The sequence below is a fragment of the Garra rufa genome, chromosome 3 (assembly GCF_049309525.1).
Source record: "Garra rufa chromosome 3, GarRuf1.0, whole genome shotgun sequence".
NCBI classification, from domain to species: Eukaryota; Metazoa; Chordata; class Actinopteri; order Cypriniformes; family Cyprinidae; genus Garra; species Garra rufa.
Window position 1 is genome coordinate 12637525 of NC_133363.1, and position 22713 is coordinate 12660237.

Sequence of the window (22713 nt, forward strand, 5' to 3'; positions counted from 1 at the left end):
CACAGGGAGCGTGCCTCGTTGGAAGTTAGCTGGGAACTAATTTCAGGTGCTGCGTGATATTACTCCGCCTGCTTCGGCCATGTTACGGTAGCAAACTTCCTTGACTATTACGCCGGAATGGGAGTGTAGTTCCTAATCTTATCGCCCTAGAAAATCAAATCTTTACATTTTCCGCCGGTCTTAGGACACAATATAATTACAGAAGAGTCAAGTTTTAAATAAGACAAATACCGAAACTTGTTGGTTATTTTTGAACGCGATGCTATTGGTCTAATAGGATTCAGTGATCTATGCTAAGCTATGCTAAAAGTGATATCGCCAGAACAGGAGAACTAAATGGATTTCAAAACGGTAAAACTCAACTTATTTACTCGGGGGGGCGTTGGAGAATGAGCCTATTTCCAAAAAAAGGGGAGTGTTCCTTTAAGTCTTAGATTATATTATGTGTAAAAAGTACAGATAGTATAATATTAATAAAAATAGGCCACTTAAGTGTAAAGAAAAGAAACTTTCATGACTATTAAGTAGCTTTAAGCTTCAGTTTTAAGTTTGTCTGAAACATTTTGTGGACGTATGCAGATCTTGTTATAACCACAAGCACCATACTGGTATAAACAGGCACTTACAGTATGTTTACTCTATAAACAAGGTAAAAGATGCAACTTCAGATAAGTATGGAAAGTTTTATCAATGTTGTCAAAAAATTAATTTGGTGAATTGCAGAATGCATTGTGATTTCCGAGAATGGTTGCTAAAACATATCGAAACTCATGACTTGCACCTTTAAAAATGCAGTTGTTCCCCTAATGTCCTATCGCTACCTGATCTGAGACTTTTGTTTGTGTAACCTAATGAAGTCAGGTGTATTCCGTCATATAACATAATGTCTTTACTTAAACAAAACCATCTATTTAAATAGATATATCATGAAGTAATTTTTTAGGTTATATGATAAAGATTTTATAGTATGCCAGTTTTCCTGTTGTTTTGATTTCTTTTTTTATCTGTAAAAAAGATATTTATGTATGTATTACATTACACATTTTAGGTAATATAATATACTACTTTCTGATTACTTTTAGGTTAATTTTTCACACATTGATTTAAATAGGATAATCTTGTACAATATTGATATAAATATTGTATAAAAAATTCAAGTATACTGTAAAAAAAAGTGTTGCATCTCAATCCAATTATTGTCCTATCCTAACAAACCATACATAAATGGAAAGCTTATTAATTCAGGTTTCAGATGATGTATAAATCTCAGTTTCAAAAAACTGACCCTTATGTCTGGTTTTGTGGTCCAGGGTCACATAATACATTAAGGTTTCCCAAACTGGTGTTTGTAAAGGAACTGCAAGGGGGTTATGAGTTTAATAATAAAATAAAAATGTTAAATTAAAATAAATCATTTTAAAATCAATCAAAATAAAAAACTATTTTATTTGTTTACCTGCATGTCATGTGTCTATAACCAATGTCAGAGAACCAATGGACTTGCAAATGAGATACTTACTACATAAAATATTTATTTTTAAAAATCTCAATGGTACTTCAAGTAAATATATTAGGAGAAAGAGGATCAGATGTAAAATGCAGATTTGTGCATTTTAATGTTTTTGAAAGACAAAAGCCTTCCAAAGACATAAATACAAGGTTAAAAACCTACAGAGTGATACTTCAAATGCAATGTTGAAAAACTTCTTAAGATAAAATTATTTTTGCAAATCAGTGGTCAAATGCTATGTAACCACCTGAATAATTACTAGTCTATGTGTGAATGTCCACATAACTTAAAGACTTTCTGAAGCATTTTATATTAGAATATCCATCTAATAATGTAAAATATTTAGTACATACAGTTATAAGGCAGACATATTGTAAATACTGTTGTTACAATTCAAGAGTGATTAAAATGACTCATTATACTCACCTTAAATGCGAAACAGTTTTAATTTAAATGAGTGCCAGAGAATGTTAAGATAAGTATAGAGGTTAGAATTAGATAACAGAAACAACAGGCAATACAAAATAATAATCAGCTTGGCCGTTGTTATCAGGAAGACCATATAGAGAGTTATGTTGTTATGCAAGTAGTCTTTAATATATAAAATATTCAACGGTGTGTCCACTAGGTGGAGCTATAAGATTGAAATTTTTTACAGTCTGCACAAGACTGACACACTCTGGATGTTGTCAACACACAACAATACTGTGATCATATACATCAGCGTGTGCTACAGTCTTTTGAAAACAATCAGCAAATCTAGGAGAGAAACAGACTGAAATTTCATTCAAATAAAGCTTCCTATAATTCGCTGGTTTCTGAATCAACAGAAAATGATCAAATCTAACAGGGCACATATATTACCAGGGCACAAATGCTGATGGTTTCAGGGTTGTTGTTGTTGTTGTTGATGTTTTTACAGTCATTGCATAATGCTGATACTTCCCTTTGTGATATTTGGTAGTTTTGTTCATTTTATCACTTCATCAAAGATCCTTTGCATACCACAAAACAGTACTACAGAACTAGACAGTCCACTGAAGGCTTGATTAAAACAACTTGTTTAGTAGTGTAAGAACCAAGAGTAGTGGATAGAAAGCCTTTATGGATACTGAACTGGATTTATCTTGATCTGGATAACCATAGTCTGTCCTGCAGGGATTTTGAACTTCTTTAAGAGGGATGGGTATATCATCTGGCTGGGTTGTATTCAGGCGATCTCTTACCTATTGAAACATAAAAGTTACTTTTAGAATTTTTAGAAAAAAGGTTCAGAGAGCACCCAGGGTAGTACATTTGATATGAGTGTGGAACTGGTGTATGTGTGACTGTGTGCCTTGCACTTACCGCTTCCACCTCTCTAAATACTCTCAGCAGGTTCCGTCCCAGAGCGTCTTTGATCTCATCCTCTGTCCATTTACGCCTAAGGAGTTCAGCCACCAGGTCTGGGTACTTTGATACATCCTCTAGACCATCTGGCACCCTGTTCAAAACCATGGCATTATGTCTTACTACTTGTCTTAAACAAAATGTAAAAATGCACCACAACGCTATCGTGCTGCATGATCTTTAGATTAGAATGCAGGCGGTCTGTTCACAAATCAGAATGCTTACCTTGGCACACCATCATAATCTCCTCCAAATCCAATGATACTTGCGTCTGCCACTTTCTTGATATAGTCAAAGTGATCTGAATTTCATATAGAGAAGTGGAGTCACATATTTAGGGTTTGGCTTATATCATAAAGTGCTCAATAAAGGAGTACTATGGAGGGTAGCAGACTCTCAGGTTGCTTTTAAAATGACTCACCAGCCACATCTGAGATGTTAGCAGCGTTTTGGCAGGTTACATAGTTGTTATAAAAATTAATCATGACAATCCCTTGCTTTGCTTTCTGAAATAGAAACATTTTGGAAAATTTGCATTTTAATTTTACAATTTTTCCTTTATATACACTACCAGTCAAAAGGATTTGACAGTGACATTTTTTATTTTTATTTGCTGCGGAAAAATACATTTATTATTATTATGTAAAAAAAAAAAAAAAAAAAAAAAAAAGCTGAGTATTATTTTTTTAGGTTTCTTTGATGAATAGGTACATTCAGAAGAAATCTTTTGTAACATTATAAATTACTTTATCATCACTTTTAAGTTTTTTAAGCAAATTCAATTTCATGAACTGAATCAAAAGGGGCATGATTTGGAAAGGCACACACTTTAAATTGTATTTATTCACAGATGCATTTATGTCACACTTCACAACTAAGTTTCGTCTGCGTGTGAAGACGCTGCATGTGGGGGCATAGCGCAGATATGTGAATGAATAATCCGAAGTGTAGTAAAGTTCAACGGTTAACTAATGCTGCCTTCATGTGATATGGGAAAGATGATGCTTTCCACTTGTGAAGTGGAAATTACCAGTGTGTCGTGTTCAGGTGCTTTTGTTGTCGTAGTGAAGAGAAACATGGTGGACTCGGAATTTGTCCTCACATGCTACTTTGGTAAAACAGACCTGACAGAACTGACCAAATAAAATAACATGAGAAAATTGCCTCCTTCAGAACACTGTACCGCACAGCACCCTACTGGAGGCGAGCCACTATAGCGTAATATGTGTGCCTCAATCCTGAGCGAGTAATTGTAAGTTTTGAGCACAGAGAACTATATTTTGCAAGCACATTACATTATACTTTGAACAGAAATTAACAATCGCAAAAAAAAAAAAAAAATCGTTTAACCAAAGAAAAAACGATTCCGTGCTCAATAAATGTATTTGCTATTATCCATATTAACGTGCAATAATAACCCCTCTCACGCAGTTTACTCAGGTGCTCTCTCACAAACGTATTCTCTGCGCTCCTGTCAAGTCCCCCTCTCTCTCAACCTCTTAATTCTATGCGCGCTCAACTCTTGACACACACACTTGCTCAACTTGCAACAGCGTTACAAGTGTGCCACAAAATCAACCAATCGGAAAATTAAAGGTCAATTGTGATTGGCTGTTGGTCTCCAATCAAATCGCTAGTAGAACCAAAGCCCGTCTTGTAGAACTATCCATAGATATCCATATCTATATATCCATATATAATCCTTTATTATGATATCTATGGAACTATTTACAGCATCCCGGAAGCTTACTTAAAAAAAGAAAAAATAACTAACTACTAATGGATTAAAACACATTTTGGTAAGTGTTTTTTATTATTATTATTAACTTAAGTTAATAATAATAATAAAAAACACTTACCAAAATGTGTTTTAATCCATTAGTCTCACTGTAGTCAGTTATTTTTTCTTAAACACATTTTGGTAAGTGTTTTTTTAATTATTATTAACTTTTAAGTTAATAATAATAATAAAAAAAAACACTTATCAAAATGTGTTTTAATCCATTAGTCTCACTGTAGTCAGTTATTTTTTCTTTTTTTCAGTAAGCTTCCGGGATGCTGTAGATAGTTCCATAGATATCATATAATAAAGGATTATATATGGATATATGGATATCAGTGATGCATGGGTCAATGTATAAACAACCCGAACACGACCAACGTTTTCAACTAACCCGCCCACAACTCCGACCGCAAAAAAGAGAAAAAGTAAATATTGTACCCGACCCGCTTCCTGACCCGCATGATTAATATTTGCGACTGACAGCAGCGATTATATGCGGCTCTGCGGTGGAGATGCGTTCACTGTCAAACATCATTCGGTATTAATCAGGTTATTTTGTCAAAAGAAATGTTCTTGATTACAAGAAAAATACAGATTGTTCTTGTGATTTAGTTTGTCTTTCCTTTCTACAGATTTAAATAGTTTCGTTTTCGAAGTACTCAAATGATGTCAGTGATTCTCCGATGTTAAATATGATCAAGAATTGTTTTATTTCGATCTACAGTGTAATAAAAGTTAAGAAAAAGATTAGCATATAGCCCTAAATATTAGAGACTACAAGCTCATTCCTTTTTTCTTAACTTTTAACTTCTAAAAATTATCAAGAATATAGGCTAGGTTAACGACTTTTCTTATACAAATATAACGAATGCACTTCAAAACGAAGTTTTCATATATAAATTCAGGAATCACGAATATGACAAAATAATATTATATATTCGCTCTCTGGAAATGTAAAGTAAAAATACAGTTTTTACTTAGAATTCGTTTTTAATCGTTTTAAACAAGCATATACATGAGATAATTTATATATTATTGCTTGAATAAACGTTTAAAAATAGTGCTAGAAATGTTATAATTGAGAAAATTAAACAGACCTAGGCATTTGAAAAGACATAGTGAAATGTGTCTAATAATTCCAAAAAGAAAGAGAAGCATTTGACATAATCAAAATAGTCGAGACATTTATTAGGAATACCATTTTCTTAACAATTAAGATGCTGCTTGTGTTTATCCAGTCTAATCGAAGTGTGCATCTCTTCGCCGACTTTCCCAACAAAAATTGGATTGGAATTGAGAACCGCTGGTTTAATGTCACACCCCCGTTGGACTGTTTGTTGGTTTCTTCCTTATTTGCCCATATTATTTTCTGTTCCTACCCTCCTTATGTCATTATTAGTTAATCACCTACTACCTGTCAGTCTGTCATTAACATCCCTTCATTAGTTGGTTCAGTTCTGTGTTTGATTGTCCGGTCTTGTTGATGTATACGTGTGTTTGCTACCCTCTGATTGTGGATTTACCTGTGTGGACTTTGACTTTGAGGTTCATCTTCGTGTCGTGCTCTTTTTAACACGTCTTGTGACAGAAGACCGGACCTAACAAAACAGTTTAGCGGCATGTTACCCCGTGATTTATTTTTCCCGTTTACATTTAGTGTTTTATTTTCAGTTTTTTTTCCCGTTATGAATGACCCGGCTGTCCTCGTCCTCCTGCTGTACGAGTGCAGCTGTCCAGGGAGGGTCCTTGAGAGAGCCTCGCCGCCTTCATTGAGTGGATGCTGGTGTCGTGCCTATGTTTGCTGACCATGAACGTCACTCTAGACCCAGTGCCCAGCCTAACATCACCCCATGGCTTGAAGTGTCAGCCCGAGTCCACCGCGGATGGAGAGCCTAAGCCCAGCGTGTCCGACGAGCCATTGTCAAGTGGAGCGACAGAGCTGAGGATCGCCCCAGAGCCTGCGAGAGCCGGCTACAACGCACATGAGGGAGGAAGTTACAGTGGAGCGTAAGGATGCCGAGGAAGGCTCCACCCACTGTACTTCCGCTGAGGGTGAGCGAAATTTGGAACTGGGACACTGTAATCCTGAACTGGACTTGATGAACTCTGCCAGCTCTGCCTCAGTCCTCTGTCACGCCGGCTCCGTCGCGGACCTCCGGATCTCTGCCTCGGTTGCCTAAGCCTTGGGCTCCACCTTGGCCCCCCGGATCCTCAGTGTCGCCTGGGATCATTGGCTCTCTGTCTCTATCTTGGGCTCCACCTGCTCTGCCTCCATCGGTTGACCCCCTGGAGTCATCAGCCCTTCCTCCACCATGGCTCCTCCTTCCGTCGGCTCTGCCGTGGGCTTCCATCATGGCTGCAGCCTGGGTCTCGCCTGGCTCCTCCTGCTGGACTCTGTTTGTCACTGTCCTCCTCCCGGATGTCCATCCTCCACCAGAAACTCCACCCACATTGATTTCCGGTTGCCATCTCACGTCCACTCCTTCGTCCACCTCCTTAGTTCCCTCCGTCGATCTCTTCTCTTGCGGTGCAAGGTCGCGCCTTCCAGGAGGGGACGAAATTGTAACACCCCTGTTGGACTGTGTTTTTTGGTTTCTTCCTTATGTGCCCATATTTGGTTATTTCCTGTTCCTACCCTTGTTATGTCATTATTAGTTAATCACCTACGTCAGTCTGTCATTAGCCTCTCTTTATTAATTACTTCTGTGTTTGATTGTTCGGTCTTGTCAATGTATACGTGTGTTTGCTACCCTCCAATTGTGGATTTGCCTGTGTGGATTATATTAAAGACTTTGACTTTGATGTTCATCTTCGTGTTGTGCTCCTTTTAACGCTTATTGTGTGATTTGTGGTTTCACACATTTTGAAGATATTGTAAGATTTGAAAAATCGTTTAGTGTGTACTCAGCATAAGTCTGTTATGTTATTTCACCCCTTACACTGTATAATCAACCAGGTGAGAATTGGGCATAAATCTGATTCTGATTGCTGATTTCACACAATTTGAAAGCTATGAACCATAGTTTAATAACTGGGGTTTAGTGTGGTTTTTTTTTTTGTGTGTGTGTGTGTGTGTGTGTGTGTGTGTGTGTGTGTGTGTTATTTAGTGTACACAAAACCACATAAATCTCACTTCTCTTTAAAAAATACAATTCTGTTTCTAGAGCATTGTGAAGAGGCATTATTGGTTAACCTCTTCATTCTGACTAGTTGATGACTATTAGTTACAAAAATTACAGTGTATTCTAGGGAGTTGTGTAATCATGATCAAGGCCTATAAGCCAAGATGTGTATGCTAATTGTCACTGCTAACTGGTCAGGGAAGGGATTAGAGAAATTTCTTTTCTCTCTGGTGCTCCTCTTTTTTTTTCCTTGTTCTTGAGGCTGTGCTTTTCCTTTCTACCTTAGCTAGACCAAACTCAAGTCCTCAGTGGTGAGTCCTCTTCTTCTCTCATTATTCATAAAGCTACTTTCCCTCTACTGTCTCTTTTTCTCTTCATAGTGGACAAGGGAGGTCAATGGATTGAACCTTGACCCCTTGATTTTGATTCTACATCAGACGCGAGCAGTGCAACACGACAAATTACAGTAGAACTACACAATACGACAAATCCCAGACAGTAAACTGATGCCTTGTTCTATTAATGATGTACTGACACAAAGTACAAATTATTTGCAACGGTCACTTTGTTGTGTCCAGTGTAAACACCTTCAAGCTGCTGCAGTGCGGCACTGATCATGTCTGGTGTAGACACAATGTTATTCATATACATAGAGGAGAGCGGGGAACAACTGAATACTTTTTGACTTTGACATGGGGTTCAGAATATAATTTTGTATCCACATATTTGTACAAATATATCGTTCCCTTCCGAGGGAACTCTCACCGCGTCCCCTAGGGGTCGCTATTGGGGAACGCTGCAGCGTGACTCGTGTCTGAAGAATGCATATAGAAAAACTACATGAAATGGCCGGCGACAGCGTATGACATCACCGCGGCGCGCTCGTCGCTGCTGGTGCGTCACTACCGGGCGACACAGTATAAAGAGCCACCGGTGTAAACACATATCCTCTTCGCTGTCTTCAGCTTCTCTTTGTCTAGGAGTGCATATTCTCTCACCGGAGGCCTGCTTGTGACGTGTGTGGTAATCTGATACCCGCACTTTCACACTGCCCGAGCTGTGAGGGGATAACGCAAGCAAGATTAGCTCTTGAGAGAGTAGAATGCAATCGGTGCATTCATTGCTTGTTTGTAACGAGAGGCATGCTCTCATACCCACTTGCAACGACTCTCTGCTGCGTGGGTGTGGTAAATTACAGCTCGTCCAGCTCCCGAGGGACTAATGGGCTTATCGCGAAAACGCAGTCGCAAAGGGGGGAGGTGAGTTTCTCTGTTCCTCATTTTGCATTTTGAGTGTGTTTGCCTCTCGCAGCATTAACAGACGCATTCGCGGCGTCGCCAGCGGCTCCTTGCTTGTTTATTCCCGAGGGAATTTTGGCGCCTGGGCGGAGTTTGTTTAGCTCCCGCGGAAGTCGTATATGGGCTGCGCGTCGCGATTGTGGAGTTAATTTACTGCCATAAATATGAATGTATGTATATGTATATACATATGCATGTTATGTATGCGTGTATGTGAGTATATATATATAAAGGGGGGAGATTTTCCTAGACTAGTTCGACCATGATTATGGCAGAACAGTCTTATTAACTACAGCTGTCTGAGGCTAGCTGTGTGTTAATTCTTCCTCCTTTTAGGGCTGGAGGCTTTCGGTCAGTTCTTTGCCTCTGGTAGTCCTTCCTACACATACAAATATCTGTGGATGTCTGTGTGTTGGCTTACTGATTACTCCCCTTTGGGGGTTTTTAAAAAAAAGAAAAGCAGTCCTTTTTAAGCTCTTGCCTAGATGGTGCTGTCTCCCCTGCTAGGGTTTAAGTAGACAGCCCACTCTGCCGGTGTGGGCTGCTTTTAGGAGGACTAACCGGAGGTCTTTCACTGATCTGTTAGTTTTCCCAGGTTCATTTGGCCTTTCTGGATTTATGTGTCTTGGACTAAGTAGATCACTGCCTTTAAGTCCTTCACTTCATGAAGGCCCAGGTCTGAGCCCTACAACATGAACCATTACCGATGGTCTGGATTTTGACTCCTTAAACAGGTTTTGTTTAAGTTTGAGTTAAATGCAGGTCACTCATGGGTGAGTACGATCCATTTTTTCTTTTAATAAAGAAAAGGGAACTTAATACTGTCTCAGGCCTGTGTGTTGTGTTTTTTGCTTCTCAGAGGAAAACATGACGAGTCCACGGCGGATGCTCCCCCTCTGATCCTACGGATTATGGTTACGGCAGTGTTCGTCCTATCCACGCCACAGGTCGTGCGGTAAACCACCCTCTCAGCATATGTTAGACATAGGACTTATGTCCTCTTCAAGGTAAGCTCCCTAAGTTTCTTTCTTAGGATTGCCCTTGGCATGTTTAACATTGTCCTTTGCAGGCCTTTTTCTGAGAATCCCTCTTCCAGACTCTCTCTGTGGACTTTAGATCTTGGAGTGATCTTATCAGCCAAAGGTTCTTTCCAGCACCTCCTGAGTTTTGTCTCCAAGGAGCAATTTCTCAGTTCTCCAGTAACTAAAGTAGTACTCCCCTTTCCGTGGAAAGGGTTTATTCAGAGTACCGCTTCTCGCTGACAAGCCAGGTTTTCCTCCCGGTTCATCTGGTCAGGAGCCTGTCCTTCTTGTCCAGGCTGATTCTCACTCTTCAGGCTCACACACGAGCTGGGCTCTCCCCTTCCCAAGGGAAGGGTCCCTAATGAGCGCCCCCTCGGCTGGATGGGCGTTCCTCCCTGGCCTTCAGGGTTAGGAGTCTGTCCTCATAAGTTCCTGCTCCGGGGGATTTATGTCCCATTGAGACAGGAACATAAGTCCACCTAGACTGGGGTCTGTCGATCCCCCTGTTAGCCCGAGGGCAGGGTCGATTTAACCGAGGTAGTACTCCCCTTTCTGCGGAAGGGGTTTATTTAGAGTACCATTTCTCGCTGACAGAGCCAGGTTCTCCTCCCGGTTCATCTGGGTTAGGGGCCTGTCCTTCTTGTCCAGGCTGATTCTCACTCTTCAGGCCTCACGCACGAGCTGGGCTCTCCCCTTTCTGAGGAAAGGGTCCCCAATGAGCGCCCCTCGTCAGGACGGGCATTCCTCCCTGGCCTTCAGGGTTAGGAGTCTGTCCCCATGACTATCCAGGAGCCCCCTTCTCAGGAACTTGAAGTAACTTTAGTAGCTCCCCTTTCCGCGGAAAGGGTCCTCTCAGAGCTCTTCAACGACAGCGGCTCACCTTAATTTAAGGTTCATCAGTAGCATCACTGTCGTATGGACAAATTCCCCTTTGGTTGGATAGAATCTGTCATCAGGCTTCCTGAGTCAGGTATGATTACTCCCCTTTGAGAAAGGGTTCCACTTAAGAGCGCTGCTCCTGGCAGGAGGAGTAAGCTCCCCTTCTGAAGAAGGGTGAAATCCGAGCGCTGCCTCTTGGCGGGCGGGTTTTCCTCTCTGTTAATCAGGGTTAGGAGCCTGTCTGCGCCTGACTTCCGGGTCGAGTGTCACCTCCCCTTCAGGCTTTATGACTAATTCCTGAGCACCACCTTCTCCTAGTGAGCATCCATGTGGACTGGCATTAGTATGCTCCCCTTCACACTAAGGGTCCCTTCAGAGTATAGCCTATAGGACGGATGTTCCTCCCTGCAAGTCGGGGTTAGGGGTCTGTCCGCCGTCTGCGTCCACTATCATGATGGTCAGTAGCTCCATGATTTCATCAGTTGACTAACAGTTTGAGGACTGTCTGTCCTGAATAGGGTGTAGCATTGCTACCCTCTCTAATACAGGGAGGGTCCTCCCCTATTTTAATTCTTGTCATCCTATGACAAATCTGGAGCTTTAACAATGGAACCCCCAAAATGGGGGAAAACACAGTCTCCAAATCCCATTTTACTAGGGTAAGTGTCCCACGCTAAACCCTGGGCACTTTCTGAAATCCACAATAGTGGTAAGTGCGCACGGAATCCTTGTGCACCTCCTAAAATCCACATAAGTGGTAAGTTCCCACCAAGATTTTGGTTCTTTCTAAAAATCCTATACGGTATGGGTTACGCGGTCCTCGTTCCCATTTTTTGTGTTGGTTTAAAACCCCGGTCTCCCTGGGCCCAACTTCACTCGATATCACCTTAGATATCTCCTGACCATCTGTTATCCAGGGTGCGTTATCTGAGGATAACCCCTGCTAGAACGGTCTCTGTCTTGGGACAGGCCTGTTAGTCGCTATTTCTGAGTCAGTTCACTGAGGGAACTAGACTCAGTAGTACTGGCAGTTCCTGTTCTAGTTAAGTCTAAGTATTAACTTAGCCGTTCCTCCGAAGGAATCTCCTATTCCAACCTGAGCTGTGCTCTGGGTCCTTTGACCCATTCAGGTAAGTGAGTAACAGTTCAGGCTTTGGCCGGGGAGGTTACGTTCTGACAGCTGTCATCTCGTCCTTTAGGGATAATTCTTCACAGGATTTACATTTAGTGCTCGCTACTATGCACTCCCCTCAGCATGGAGACGTGGGTATACCGTTCCCCAATAGCGACCCCTAGGGGACGCGGTGAGAGTTCCCTCGGAAGGGAACGTCTCTAGGTTACGTATGTAACCATGGTTCCCTGAGAAGGGAACGAGACACCGCGTCCCCTACGCTTTTTTCCATGCTTCGGACGAGAAGCTTCAGACAACGCGGTGATGTCATACGCTGTCGCCGGCCATTTCATGTAGTTTTTCTATATGCATTCTTCAGACACGAGTCACGCTGCAGCGTTCCCCAATAGCGACCCCTAGGGGACGTGGTGTCTCGTTCCCTTCTCAGGGAACCATGGTTACATACGTAACCTAGAGACGTTTTGTTTCATATTTACAGTGTATATGTTTTTCTTTATTTACGCCAAAAGATATAGAAAAGATATATATCAGCTTAAAATGTTATCTGATCTAATAAAAAAGACAAACAAAATTATTTTGTCAATAAATTAAAATTTGTAACTTTTTCAAATAAAATATTGTTGTTGTTGTTGTTGTTGTTGTTGTTGTTGTTGTTGTTGTTGTTGTTGTTGTTGTTTTAAGAATTAAAAATAAGCTAAATTTGGAGTTTGACAATAAACACATTGCAACCATGCTTGGGACGGACCTGATCACAACTATACAGTATAATTCAAAACAGTGTGGGCAAATAGATAAAAACACATTCAGACACCTTAGAAACACTCCACACACAGCTCCCACAGAATAGGAGACATAAATGAGCGAAAATATTTTACATTTCTTGAAATAATAATTTCTGAGCATTAAACATTGAGTGTCAGTTTTTATGAACCTGTTTCTCATTCAAATTTATAAAAGTAAATAGTGTAAATTACATTGCTAATGTCAGAATAGCATAGTTGCGCAACTGCGCAATCTGCTAGTTAGCGAAACACTAAACAACAATCTAAACTGATAGATAACAGATTGGAAATTAAAATAATAGCAGATTTGTCTAATTTCAAATGAATACAAAAATGTGAGATGAAAAATTGGTAACTTAAATAGTATATTACAGTGTATTATATTATTTCAATATTATATATTATTTAGATCTGTATTCTAAAGTGAAGATCATGGTAACCCAATAGTAATAACTCAAGTATATTATCAGAAAGAATGATTAATTATTTAGATCAGTATTCTAAAGTGAAGATCATAATAACTCACTAGTATTGACTAAAGTCATTGTAAACTTTTTCTGGATAGTAATACTTCAGATGGATTTGGTAACACCATTCATAGTCATTACTAGCGGGTTACCATGATCTTCACTTTAGAATACTGATCCAAATAATATATAATATACTATATTGAAATAATTTAATATACTGTTTAAATAGTAAATCCTTAAGAAGGAAGTAGTAACACTTGAGTCATTACTATCCAAAACCTTACATATACCTCAAAAACTTACAATGATTTCAGTCATTACTAGTGAGTTACCATGATCTTCATTTTAGAATTACATCATTCACTTTTATGAACCTGTAGGCTAGTAGTTTTTAGTAGTTCTCCGGGAGAAAAAATATTCACTAATAGTGAATTATCACTTTCAACTGAGCCTATTACTTACTGATTCGTTAATCAGAGTTTTTTGTTAGGTAACAGCAGTTACTAAAATGTTAATAATGCATTAGTCATTTGTTCCTGCGTAGCTATTCATTAATGAACAGAATTCTAAAGTGTTATCAAAAAATTTACTTCAGCTAGAAATTTACATTTGCTATGGTAAAATAAATGTTCAGAAATATCTTTCAAAAGATTTTAGAATTTTGACACCCTTATTTCTCTATATAGTGTTGATATGAAAACTAGTAAATACTGTAAATTTTGTTATGCTAGCATGTTTGGAAATATTTAGACCACGTTGTGATGTCACAGTTGTAATGTCATCCCATTTTGCATTTTTTTAACCCCCATCCCAAACAACTGATATAAGAATTCTTTGTAAAATATTTGAAACAGCCCAAACATATACAGAATGCTCAAACTAATCCATTAAGCAAAAATGTTTAAATTCATAGCAAATTCCACACTTAGGAACACTTCCACACTTCCACCCATTGCAAGAATTCTGCCAGCAGTGTAATAAATGACCTATATCTAAGTCAGTGAGGTAAAGGAAAGTTGAGGAGGTAAGGTCATAGAACATCTAAGTGGAATGCAGGCATGCTATACATGTCATGCTAATTTCTAGGTATTAGTTTTGTTTTCATAAATTTCTAATTTGCATCTCATTGTTTCTTGCGTTTCTTTGGTTGTCATGGTTTTAAAATGTGTTCTTATTTTTACTATAGTTACTGATACATCATTTACCTGTGTCTCATTTGGTTCATTCATTACCTTGTGTGTTTATAGTCCTATAAAGTTAGTCTTTAGCTGTTGGTTATTGTCTATGCATTTGGATGTTCAAGCTGTTTTGTTGTGTTGGTTTTTCTCAGGTTTATTACACCTTTGTGTTTATTGAATAAACTAACTACTGCATTTAGATCCATGCCTCCACTTAACCTTATAGTGTACAAGTAACGGTATATGTTTTATTATTTCCTTCATTTATTTGATCATTATTCATATTGTTATAGCTAACTAATTCAGGTCTAACCATAACCAAATACTGTTTTACACCATCATGTTGATATTTTTTTCTATATTAATTCACCAATCCTGCCGCCTAAACCACTGTAGTCAAACCACCCTAACATACTCAATATCAGAATGGCTGGGAATCTCAGCTGTAATAATCCATGTGATTTTGCTTAATTAAAGTTTTTATAACATCGCTTTAAATCAGTTAATAAGTAACACATTACATGCTTTTTATGAATATGGAAGTCTTAGTGCTTCATGGTCCATTCTTTTCGGGCAATAAACATTGCTATGTACCATGTTAAGGTTGTAAATTAAAGGTAGACTTACCACTCTCATAAGAACATCATCAGGAACATTTCTCTTGTGTTTACAGATGCTGTAGGCAGAAGAGTGGCTGAAAATAACAGGAGCTTTGGAGATGTCCAGCACCTGATTCATGACTTTCTCGGACACATGAGACAGGTCAATCAGCATTCCGATGCGGTTCATTTCCCAGATCACTTGCTGAAATAATAAATCGATCTGGTCACTATAGACGGCAAAAATAAGTGAAGCTTTGTGTGAAAGATGACAGCAAGTTAGTGTGGCCTTAACCACCACCATGTCCAAAGTTAATAATATTTTTACCACAGTAAAAAGGTTTTAAGGTCTGTAAATTGTCGTTCTTAACTAAATAAAACAACGAAATGACAAACAAAATGTTTTTAGTTTTTTAAGTGGGAAAAACAAAATGATTTGAAGTGAAAATTATAGCTACACTACCAGTCAAAAGTTTTTGAACAGTAAGATTTTTTGATTTTTAAAGAAGTGTCTTCTACTCACCAAGCCTGCATTTATTTGATCAGTACAGCAACAACAGTAAAATTCTGATTTTTTTTTACTATTTAAAATAACAATTTTCTATTTAAATATATTTTAAAATGTAATTTATTCCTGTGGTTTTGAAGCAAAATAGTTTGAATATTTCCTTCAGAAATAATTCTAATATTCTGATATGCTGCTCAAAATTTTTTTATAATTATTATAATTATTATTATGTTGAAAACAGCTGAGTAGAATTTTTTCAGGTTTCTTCGATGAATAGAAATTTCAGATGAATATCATTTATCTAAAACAGAAATCGTCTGTTACATTACAAATCGTCATCTTAGAATTACTGTATAAGGTTCTATCTGACATTTTGTCAAAATTGAGTTATTCACATATTCTTATTCTGTGACAACTTATTTACATTATTTAATGTTTCTTTTGTAAGCTATGTATATTTGGGGCCTTTTTTTAGAAAACAAAAATGGTTCTATCTACAGAAGTCTATGGAACACAAAAACTTTGAAACTGAATATCTCAAAAGTGTTCAGAATGCAGATAGAACCTTATAATTCTAAGGTGAAGAAATGTCTTTATCATCATTTTTGATCAATTTAAAACATTCTTGCTAAATAAAAGTATTAATTTCTATAATTTCTTTCCTAAAAAACTGACTCCAAGCTTTTGAATGGAATAGTGTATAATGGCTTTTTATTTCAGATAAATTCTGATCTTTGGGTCTTTCTATTCATCAAAGAATCCTGAAAAAAAAAATACTCAACTGTTTTAAATATTGATAATATTAATAATAATAATGATTAACAAATGTTTCTTAAACAGCAAATCGTATCAAATTGTATCAAATAAATAAAGACCAAAACAAGTCTTTACACACACACACACAAAAAAAAAAAAAACTAGTCAAAAACTTTTGTGGCAGTGTATACATATTATTTAAGCCACACAAATAAATTTGACAGTAACAAATAAGAGCAATTTTTTAAATTGGTCCAAATATTTTTTTTTTTTTGGTACCAATCTGACATTAAAGCATCTCTGTGTCTAACCTTGCCAAATTCAGACAAACCACCATGCACTTCAGGCTCAGATCCCGTGTCCACCAGCCAGTTGTCTACCCTAAAAGGAAGTGAGACCAAAACGTGATAAAGAAAACAATAGAGTCTAGCTAAAATTGAAACCCCTTCTCTAATCAGATGGGCACGTGCACTTATGTGGCCTTTTCTTTTGCCATTTCTTCGGAAACCTGATGTAACTTTCATTTTAACCCACCTTAAATGCAAAAAATAAATTCTTTGGAATAGCTGCTAGTAAGAGTTGAACATGCTGGGGATTTCCCTCCATTTTCCCACACTACTGTTGTCAGTTTTATGGGGGTGTGTTACAAAAAAATGATTTAATAAAGCACCTCTAGCAGACTCTCCAGGCAGGTTTATGTTTACCTCATTCCAAACGAATGAAATCATCATTCAAACTGTAATTTCCTCACCTTGCTGGACCAACCTGTATGTATAATTTGTATTTATGCTGTCATCCCAGACTATCTGTATATTTAGAGTGCTATGAAGTACGGTAAGTACTCGCCCAAGAAAAGCCACTCACCATGGTGTGGTGCAACTATGTGTGAGGGTGAGGTAGCGTACGCCCAGATGATACATGGTACGCAGAGTACCCAAACTGCTGTCGATGGAATGTCCACCTTCTACCCCAATCAGACTTGCTGTCTTATTCTGTTTAAAGGCCTCCATTATATCTGCAACAACATTTTGATTTTAGCTGGACACTATAAACAATTACAAACACACGTAGAATTTTTACACTTCATCACTGCCACAAAAATACCAGATTGTTTTACGGATTTTAGAGGTTCTCGCTACAGCCATTAAACTGTGGCAATTTCATTTGAATGATTTAGAAAGGCACACACCTCTCAGAAAAGGTCTAACAGCTGAAAATGCATATCAGAGCAAAAACCAAGTCCTGAGGTCAAGATAACTGCCTGTAGAGCTTAGTGACTTGCGTTAAGGCAATGATCTTGGGAAGAGTTCAGAACAAAACCTGCTGCATTGAAGGTTCACAGAAGCATTATCCATAATGGAAGACGACTGGAACAACTAGGACTCTAGAAAATGTCTGCCAGCCCCTATCCAAGCTGACAGAGCTTGAGAGGTGAAAAGATGAGGCAAAGAATGGCAGATAACTGCCAAATGCAGATGTGCAAAGCTTGTCACATCATACCCAAAAAGACATGAGGCTGTAAAGGTGCTTCAACTATGTACTGAGTTAAGGGTATGAATACTTATGCAATGTTCTTATTTCAGTGTTTTATTTTTAATAAATTTGTAAAATTTGCAAATTCTCACTACAAATCTTTTTGTTTTTCCCACTAAAAAACTAAAAGCATTTTGTTTGTCATTTTGTTGTTTCATTTAGTTAAGATCTGCATTTGGCAATTATCTTCCATTCCTTGCCTCACCTTTTCACCTCTCAAGCTCTGTCAGTTTGGATGGGGGCTGGCAGACATTTTCTAGAGTCCTAGTTGTTCCAATCGTCTTCCATTATGGATAATGCTTCTGTGAACCTTCAATGCAGCAGATTTTTTCTTCTCTAGATCATTGCCTTGTCTGTCACTGAGCTCTACAGGCAGTTATCTTGACCTCAGGACTTGGCTTTTGCGCTGATATGCATTTTCAGTTGTTATACCCTTTCTGAGAGGTGTGTGTCTTTCTAAATCATACTCATTCAAATGAATTTGCCACAGTTTAACTCCACTCGAAGTGTAGTAACATCTAGAAGCAATATGAATGCTCCTAAACTAAATTTCTAGTGTCCCAGAAAAGGGTATGAGTACTTATGCAATGGGATCTTTTCAGTTTATTATTTTTAATAAATTTGCTCAAATGTTAAAAACCTATTTTTTGCTTTGCCATTATGGAATAGGGAGTGTAGATTGATGTGGGGAAAAAAGTAATTTAAAGTAGTTTAACATAAGGCAGCAACATAACAAAATGTGAAAAAAATGAAGGGGTATGAATAATTTCGCAAGACACTGTAAGACTACTGATTTTTCAGTCTGTTTTATCACTTTACCCCTCTTAACAAGCCACATAATATGAAGTACAATACATCAGTACACCTAGGTAGCCTTGGGTGTACTGTAAATGTGTCCTTGTGTTCAATACTAACTTCTATTTGATTCACCTTGAGTTATGACAAGGATGTGCACCGCATTTACTGCTGCTTCACTTTCTTACCTTGACTGCTAGCAGCAAATTTGAAAACATCTGGGTATTTCTGACACATCCTGTGGACTACATCAATCTGCTCCAAAGTCTGTCTGACTGCGTCTTTGTACTGGGTATTACATGGTACATAAGCTGCCCAGAACTGCAAAAGAAAAACATTACCACATATAGATCAGTTCACCCATTATGTTGAATGTTTGTATGTAGCCTGTGTGTGTGTGTGTGTGTGTGTGTGTGTGTGTGTGTGTGTGTGTGTGTGTGTGTGTGTGTGTGTGTGTGTGTGTGTGTGTGTGTGTGTGTGTGTGTGTGTGTGTGTACCTGTGCTGAGAGGCGCCCTTTTTGGATTTTTGGGATGTTGGTGTGTGTGGTGTTTAGTGTGTACAAGTCCACCGTGTTGAGCTGATTATTAAACAAACTCCTCATCTGCCAGGGAAGGTCATTGTGCCTGTTTTATAAGAGATTTCAAATCACTTTCAAATAGAATCATAGAAAATAACAGAAACATTGAAAAAAATTTCCTTGAAAACTGAAGCATCTGTGAATTTTACTTTCTATTCTAATTTCTTCCTTCCTTTTTTAGGCAGTACTCTTTAAAAAAAAATACTCATTTGTACCATAGTTACCCTAAAGGGTGCATAGAAGCCTCTTAAAGGTACATTTTAGTATCTAAAGTTAAGTTTTTAGTAACTAAAGGCCAGATTTATGAAACAGGGCACCGATGGGAGGGGAAAGTTCTGCATATGATTTACTACACAGATAGTAGTAGCTGCCAGATCATTTCCATAATCACCAGTATAATCTACAGTTGGGGTCAAAAGTTTACATCCCCCTTTCAGAATCTGAAAAATGTTATTCATTTTACCAAAATAAGAGGGATTATACAACATGCATGTTATTGTTTAGTTATAGTCCACAAGAGACAATAATAGCTGAATTTATAAAAACGACTTTGTTCAAAAGTTTACATCCCCTTGATTCTTAATTCTGTGTTGTTACCTAAATGATCCACAGCGGTGTGTGTGTGTGTGTGTGTGTGTGTGTGTGTGTTTAGTGATAGTTGTTAATGAGTCCCTTGTTTGTCCTGAAGAGCTAATATCCCTGCTGTTCTTCAGAAAAATCCTTCACCCACATATTCTTTGGTTTTCCAGCATTTTTGTGTATTTGAACCCTTTCCAGCAATGACTGTATGTTTTTGAGATCTATCTTTTCATACTGAAGACAACTAAGGGACTCATATGCAACTATTACAGAAGGTTTAAACACTCACTGATGCTCCAGAAGGAAAAACCATGCATTCCCTGCTGAAAAAACCAACATATGCTGGTTTTTTCAGCAGGGTTAAGATCTGGGGGGTGAAAACTTTTTGAATTTGAAGAGCAGGGTAAATGTAACTTATTTTGTCTTCTGGGAAACATGTCTTCTGTAGCCTCTGAAGGGCAGTACTAAATGAAAAAAATATGATATTTAAGCAAAATAAGAAAAATGTACGCATCTCAATTCTATTCAAAAGTTTTCACCCCCTAGCTCTTAATGCATCGTTTTTCCTTCTGGAGCATCAGTGAGCGTTTGAACCTTCTGTACTAGTCCCTCAGTTGTCCTCCGTGTGAAAAGATGGATCTCAAAATCATACAGTCATTGTTGGAAAGTGTTCAAATACATAAAAATGCTGGAAAACTTACTAAAGAACAGCAGACAGTTTAACTCTTTAGGACAAGCAATGGACTCACGAACAACTATCACTAAACATAAAAACAGCTGTGGATCATTCAGGTAAAAACACAGTATTAAGAATCAAGGGGATGTAAACTTTTGAACAAGGTAATTTTTTATAAATGTAACTATTATTTTCTGTATGCAAACATCTTTTACATTAAGAATCTTATTCAGGTCAGTACTAAATAAACAATAACATGAATTTTGTATGACCCATTGGTAAAATAACATTTTGCAGATTCTGAACGGGGGATGTAAACTTTTGACCTCAACTGTACCAAGAGCAGCGCAAACTACTACCTGCTTTAAGACATGCTTTTTTGAGCGTTAAATAATGGCGTGAATACCAGTAATTTGACAAGCACAAATGTTAGTAAATCACGTTGCATGATTCATTTTAATACTCTCCTCCCCTACATTTTGAGCCTAAAAGGAAAACTCCTGCAAATGCATATTCAATAAGTTTGGCCACAAAAATAACTGTGTCCACGCCTTTTCAGCGCTATTTCTTCACTCCATGTCTTTCATAAATTCTGACAGTGTTATTTAAACGCCAAAAGATGGCTATTAATAAATCTGTACTTATTTGTACCTTTTAAAAAGATACCACCCACCCACAGCTTTTGTACCATTTTTCTGAGACTGTAGCAGCTCAATTTGTTGCAGCAAAACTTCACATGAACTAAATTTTCATATATGAGAAGGAATCCAAGATTCTAAAAGTGCTGTTTATATAAAGCAATGTTTTTGATTGAAGATTATGAGGGCACATGGCTTAAAAAAATAATGATGTGCATAGATAAAACATTTAGAATAAACACTGCAATATTCCATTAAATTTTTAGTTTATCTGAGAAGCAAAATTGCCACTTTTGCGTTTCCTGATTAACCTGTAACCATTTCTTTGTAATTATTTGTGAAATTTATTAGTAAATGCTACACTTCAGTGAAGATAAATAGATAGATTGTCTTACCCATCTATAAGCGGAATTTCAGCCATCAGTTTCAGTGCTTGGTCCCTTAAATCATCTGCTACAGAGTTGAATGTGAAAACCCAGAGCACTAAACAAACAGTCTTGACCCAGTCCATCTTCACCACACTGTTTACCCACTCTGTAACCTTTAATTATGAATTGCTCTACCTATCTCACCTCTTCTTGTTTTCAACTTACTACTTATTTCCACAGTATATGTTCTTCTCTCTCTGATGTATAGAGATACACTAAGGCTAACAATCCAGTGTCAGAGTGCCATCATAATAATGTGTAAGTACCATCATAGTTAATGTGTAATTTTAGATTGTAAAATTGTCCCATAAAGATATTCCATATAAGCTATGTCTTATTTTTAAAGATAGAGAAAGATGATGTAAGTGTTTATGTAAAAGTACGGTAAGTGAGCATTTTCATTTTGTTGTTTAAAGTCCATCTGAGGGCTGTGTGGGCTTTCTGGACCGTTGACTTTAACGGTATTACTTTGGCTAGAGAGACTAATTTAACCATATTAATGAAATGTACTATAACAAGTTTAATCATTGTAAATAGGTTTAATTAACACTCAACACTCAATGCACTGTTAGACTCTTATTTAATTAAATATCAATAAATAGAAAGAAAGGAAAAAGATTTTTATTCACTGCTTTTTGATGCAGTGAACTATCATCCACTAAATAAAGAATAGTAAATAAGGAGATAGGGGGCAACTTTGGACACAGCTATTGTTTTTGCAGTTCTGTTTATTTTATTTTCCTTTAATTCACTTATAAACTTTTGAACTGAGGAAATTTTATGACAGCAACGTCAATAATAATTAAGTGGTCAGACACTTTTATCCGAAGCAGCTTAGTCAAGGCCACATGGGTGATGACTCATGTTTTTATGCTGTGACGGTAAAGCCAGCAGCCCTTCTTTTAAAGCCAATAACATAAAGCCATTTCGTAACACATTTCTGCTCAAACTAATCTATTCATGCTTATTGAAAAAGCCTGTGAGAGACCTTTCTATATTTTTGTATTACTGTATGTTCCTTGCTACTGCATTTGTACCTCAAAGTTCTTACTTTAAAG

At 37.7% G+C, this 22713-nt stretch overlaps 1 protein-coding gene across 1 annotated transcript; it reads right to left on the bottom strand.

The window, feature by feature from the left end:
- Positions 1 to 2080: 2080 nt before the first annotated feature.
- dpep1 (dipeptidase 1) lies at positions 2081 to 21876 on the bottom strand. Its single transcript, XM_073835714.1, has 10 exons — positions 21623 to 21876; positions 19254 to 19380; positions 18945 to 19077; positions 17293 to 17443; positions 16740 to 16809; positions 15193 to 15369; positions 3321 to 3405; positions 3125 to 3200; positions 2858 to 2993; positions 2081 to 2736 (listed from the first exon to the last, which is right to left on the bottom strand). Exons 1-10 carry the CDS (start codon positions 21736 to 21738, stop codon positions 2560 to 2562), a joined length of 1248 nt encoding a protein of 415 aa, XP_073691815.1. The 5' UTR covers positions 21739 to 21876; the 3' UTR covers positions 2081 to 2559.
- Positions 21877 to 22713: the final 837 nt, after the last annotated feature.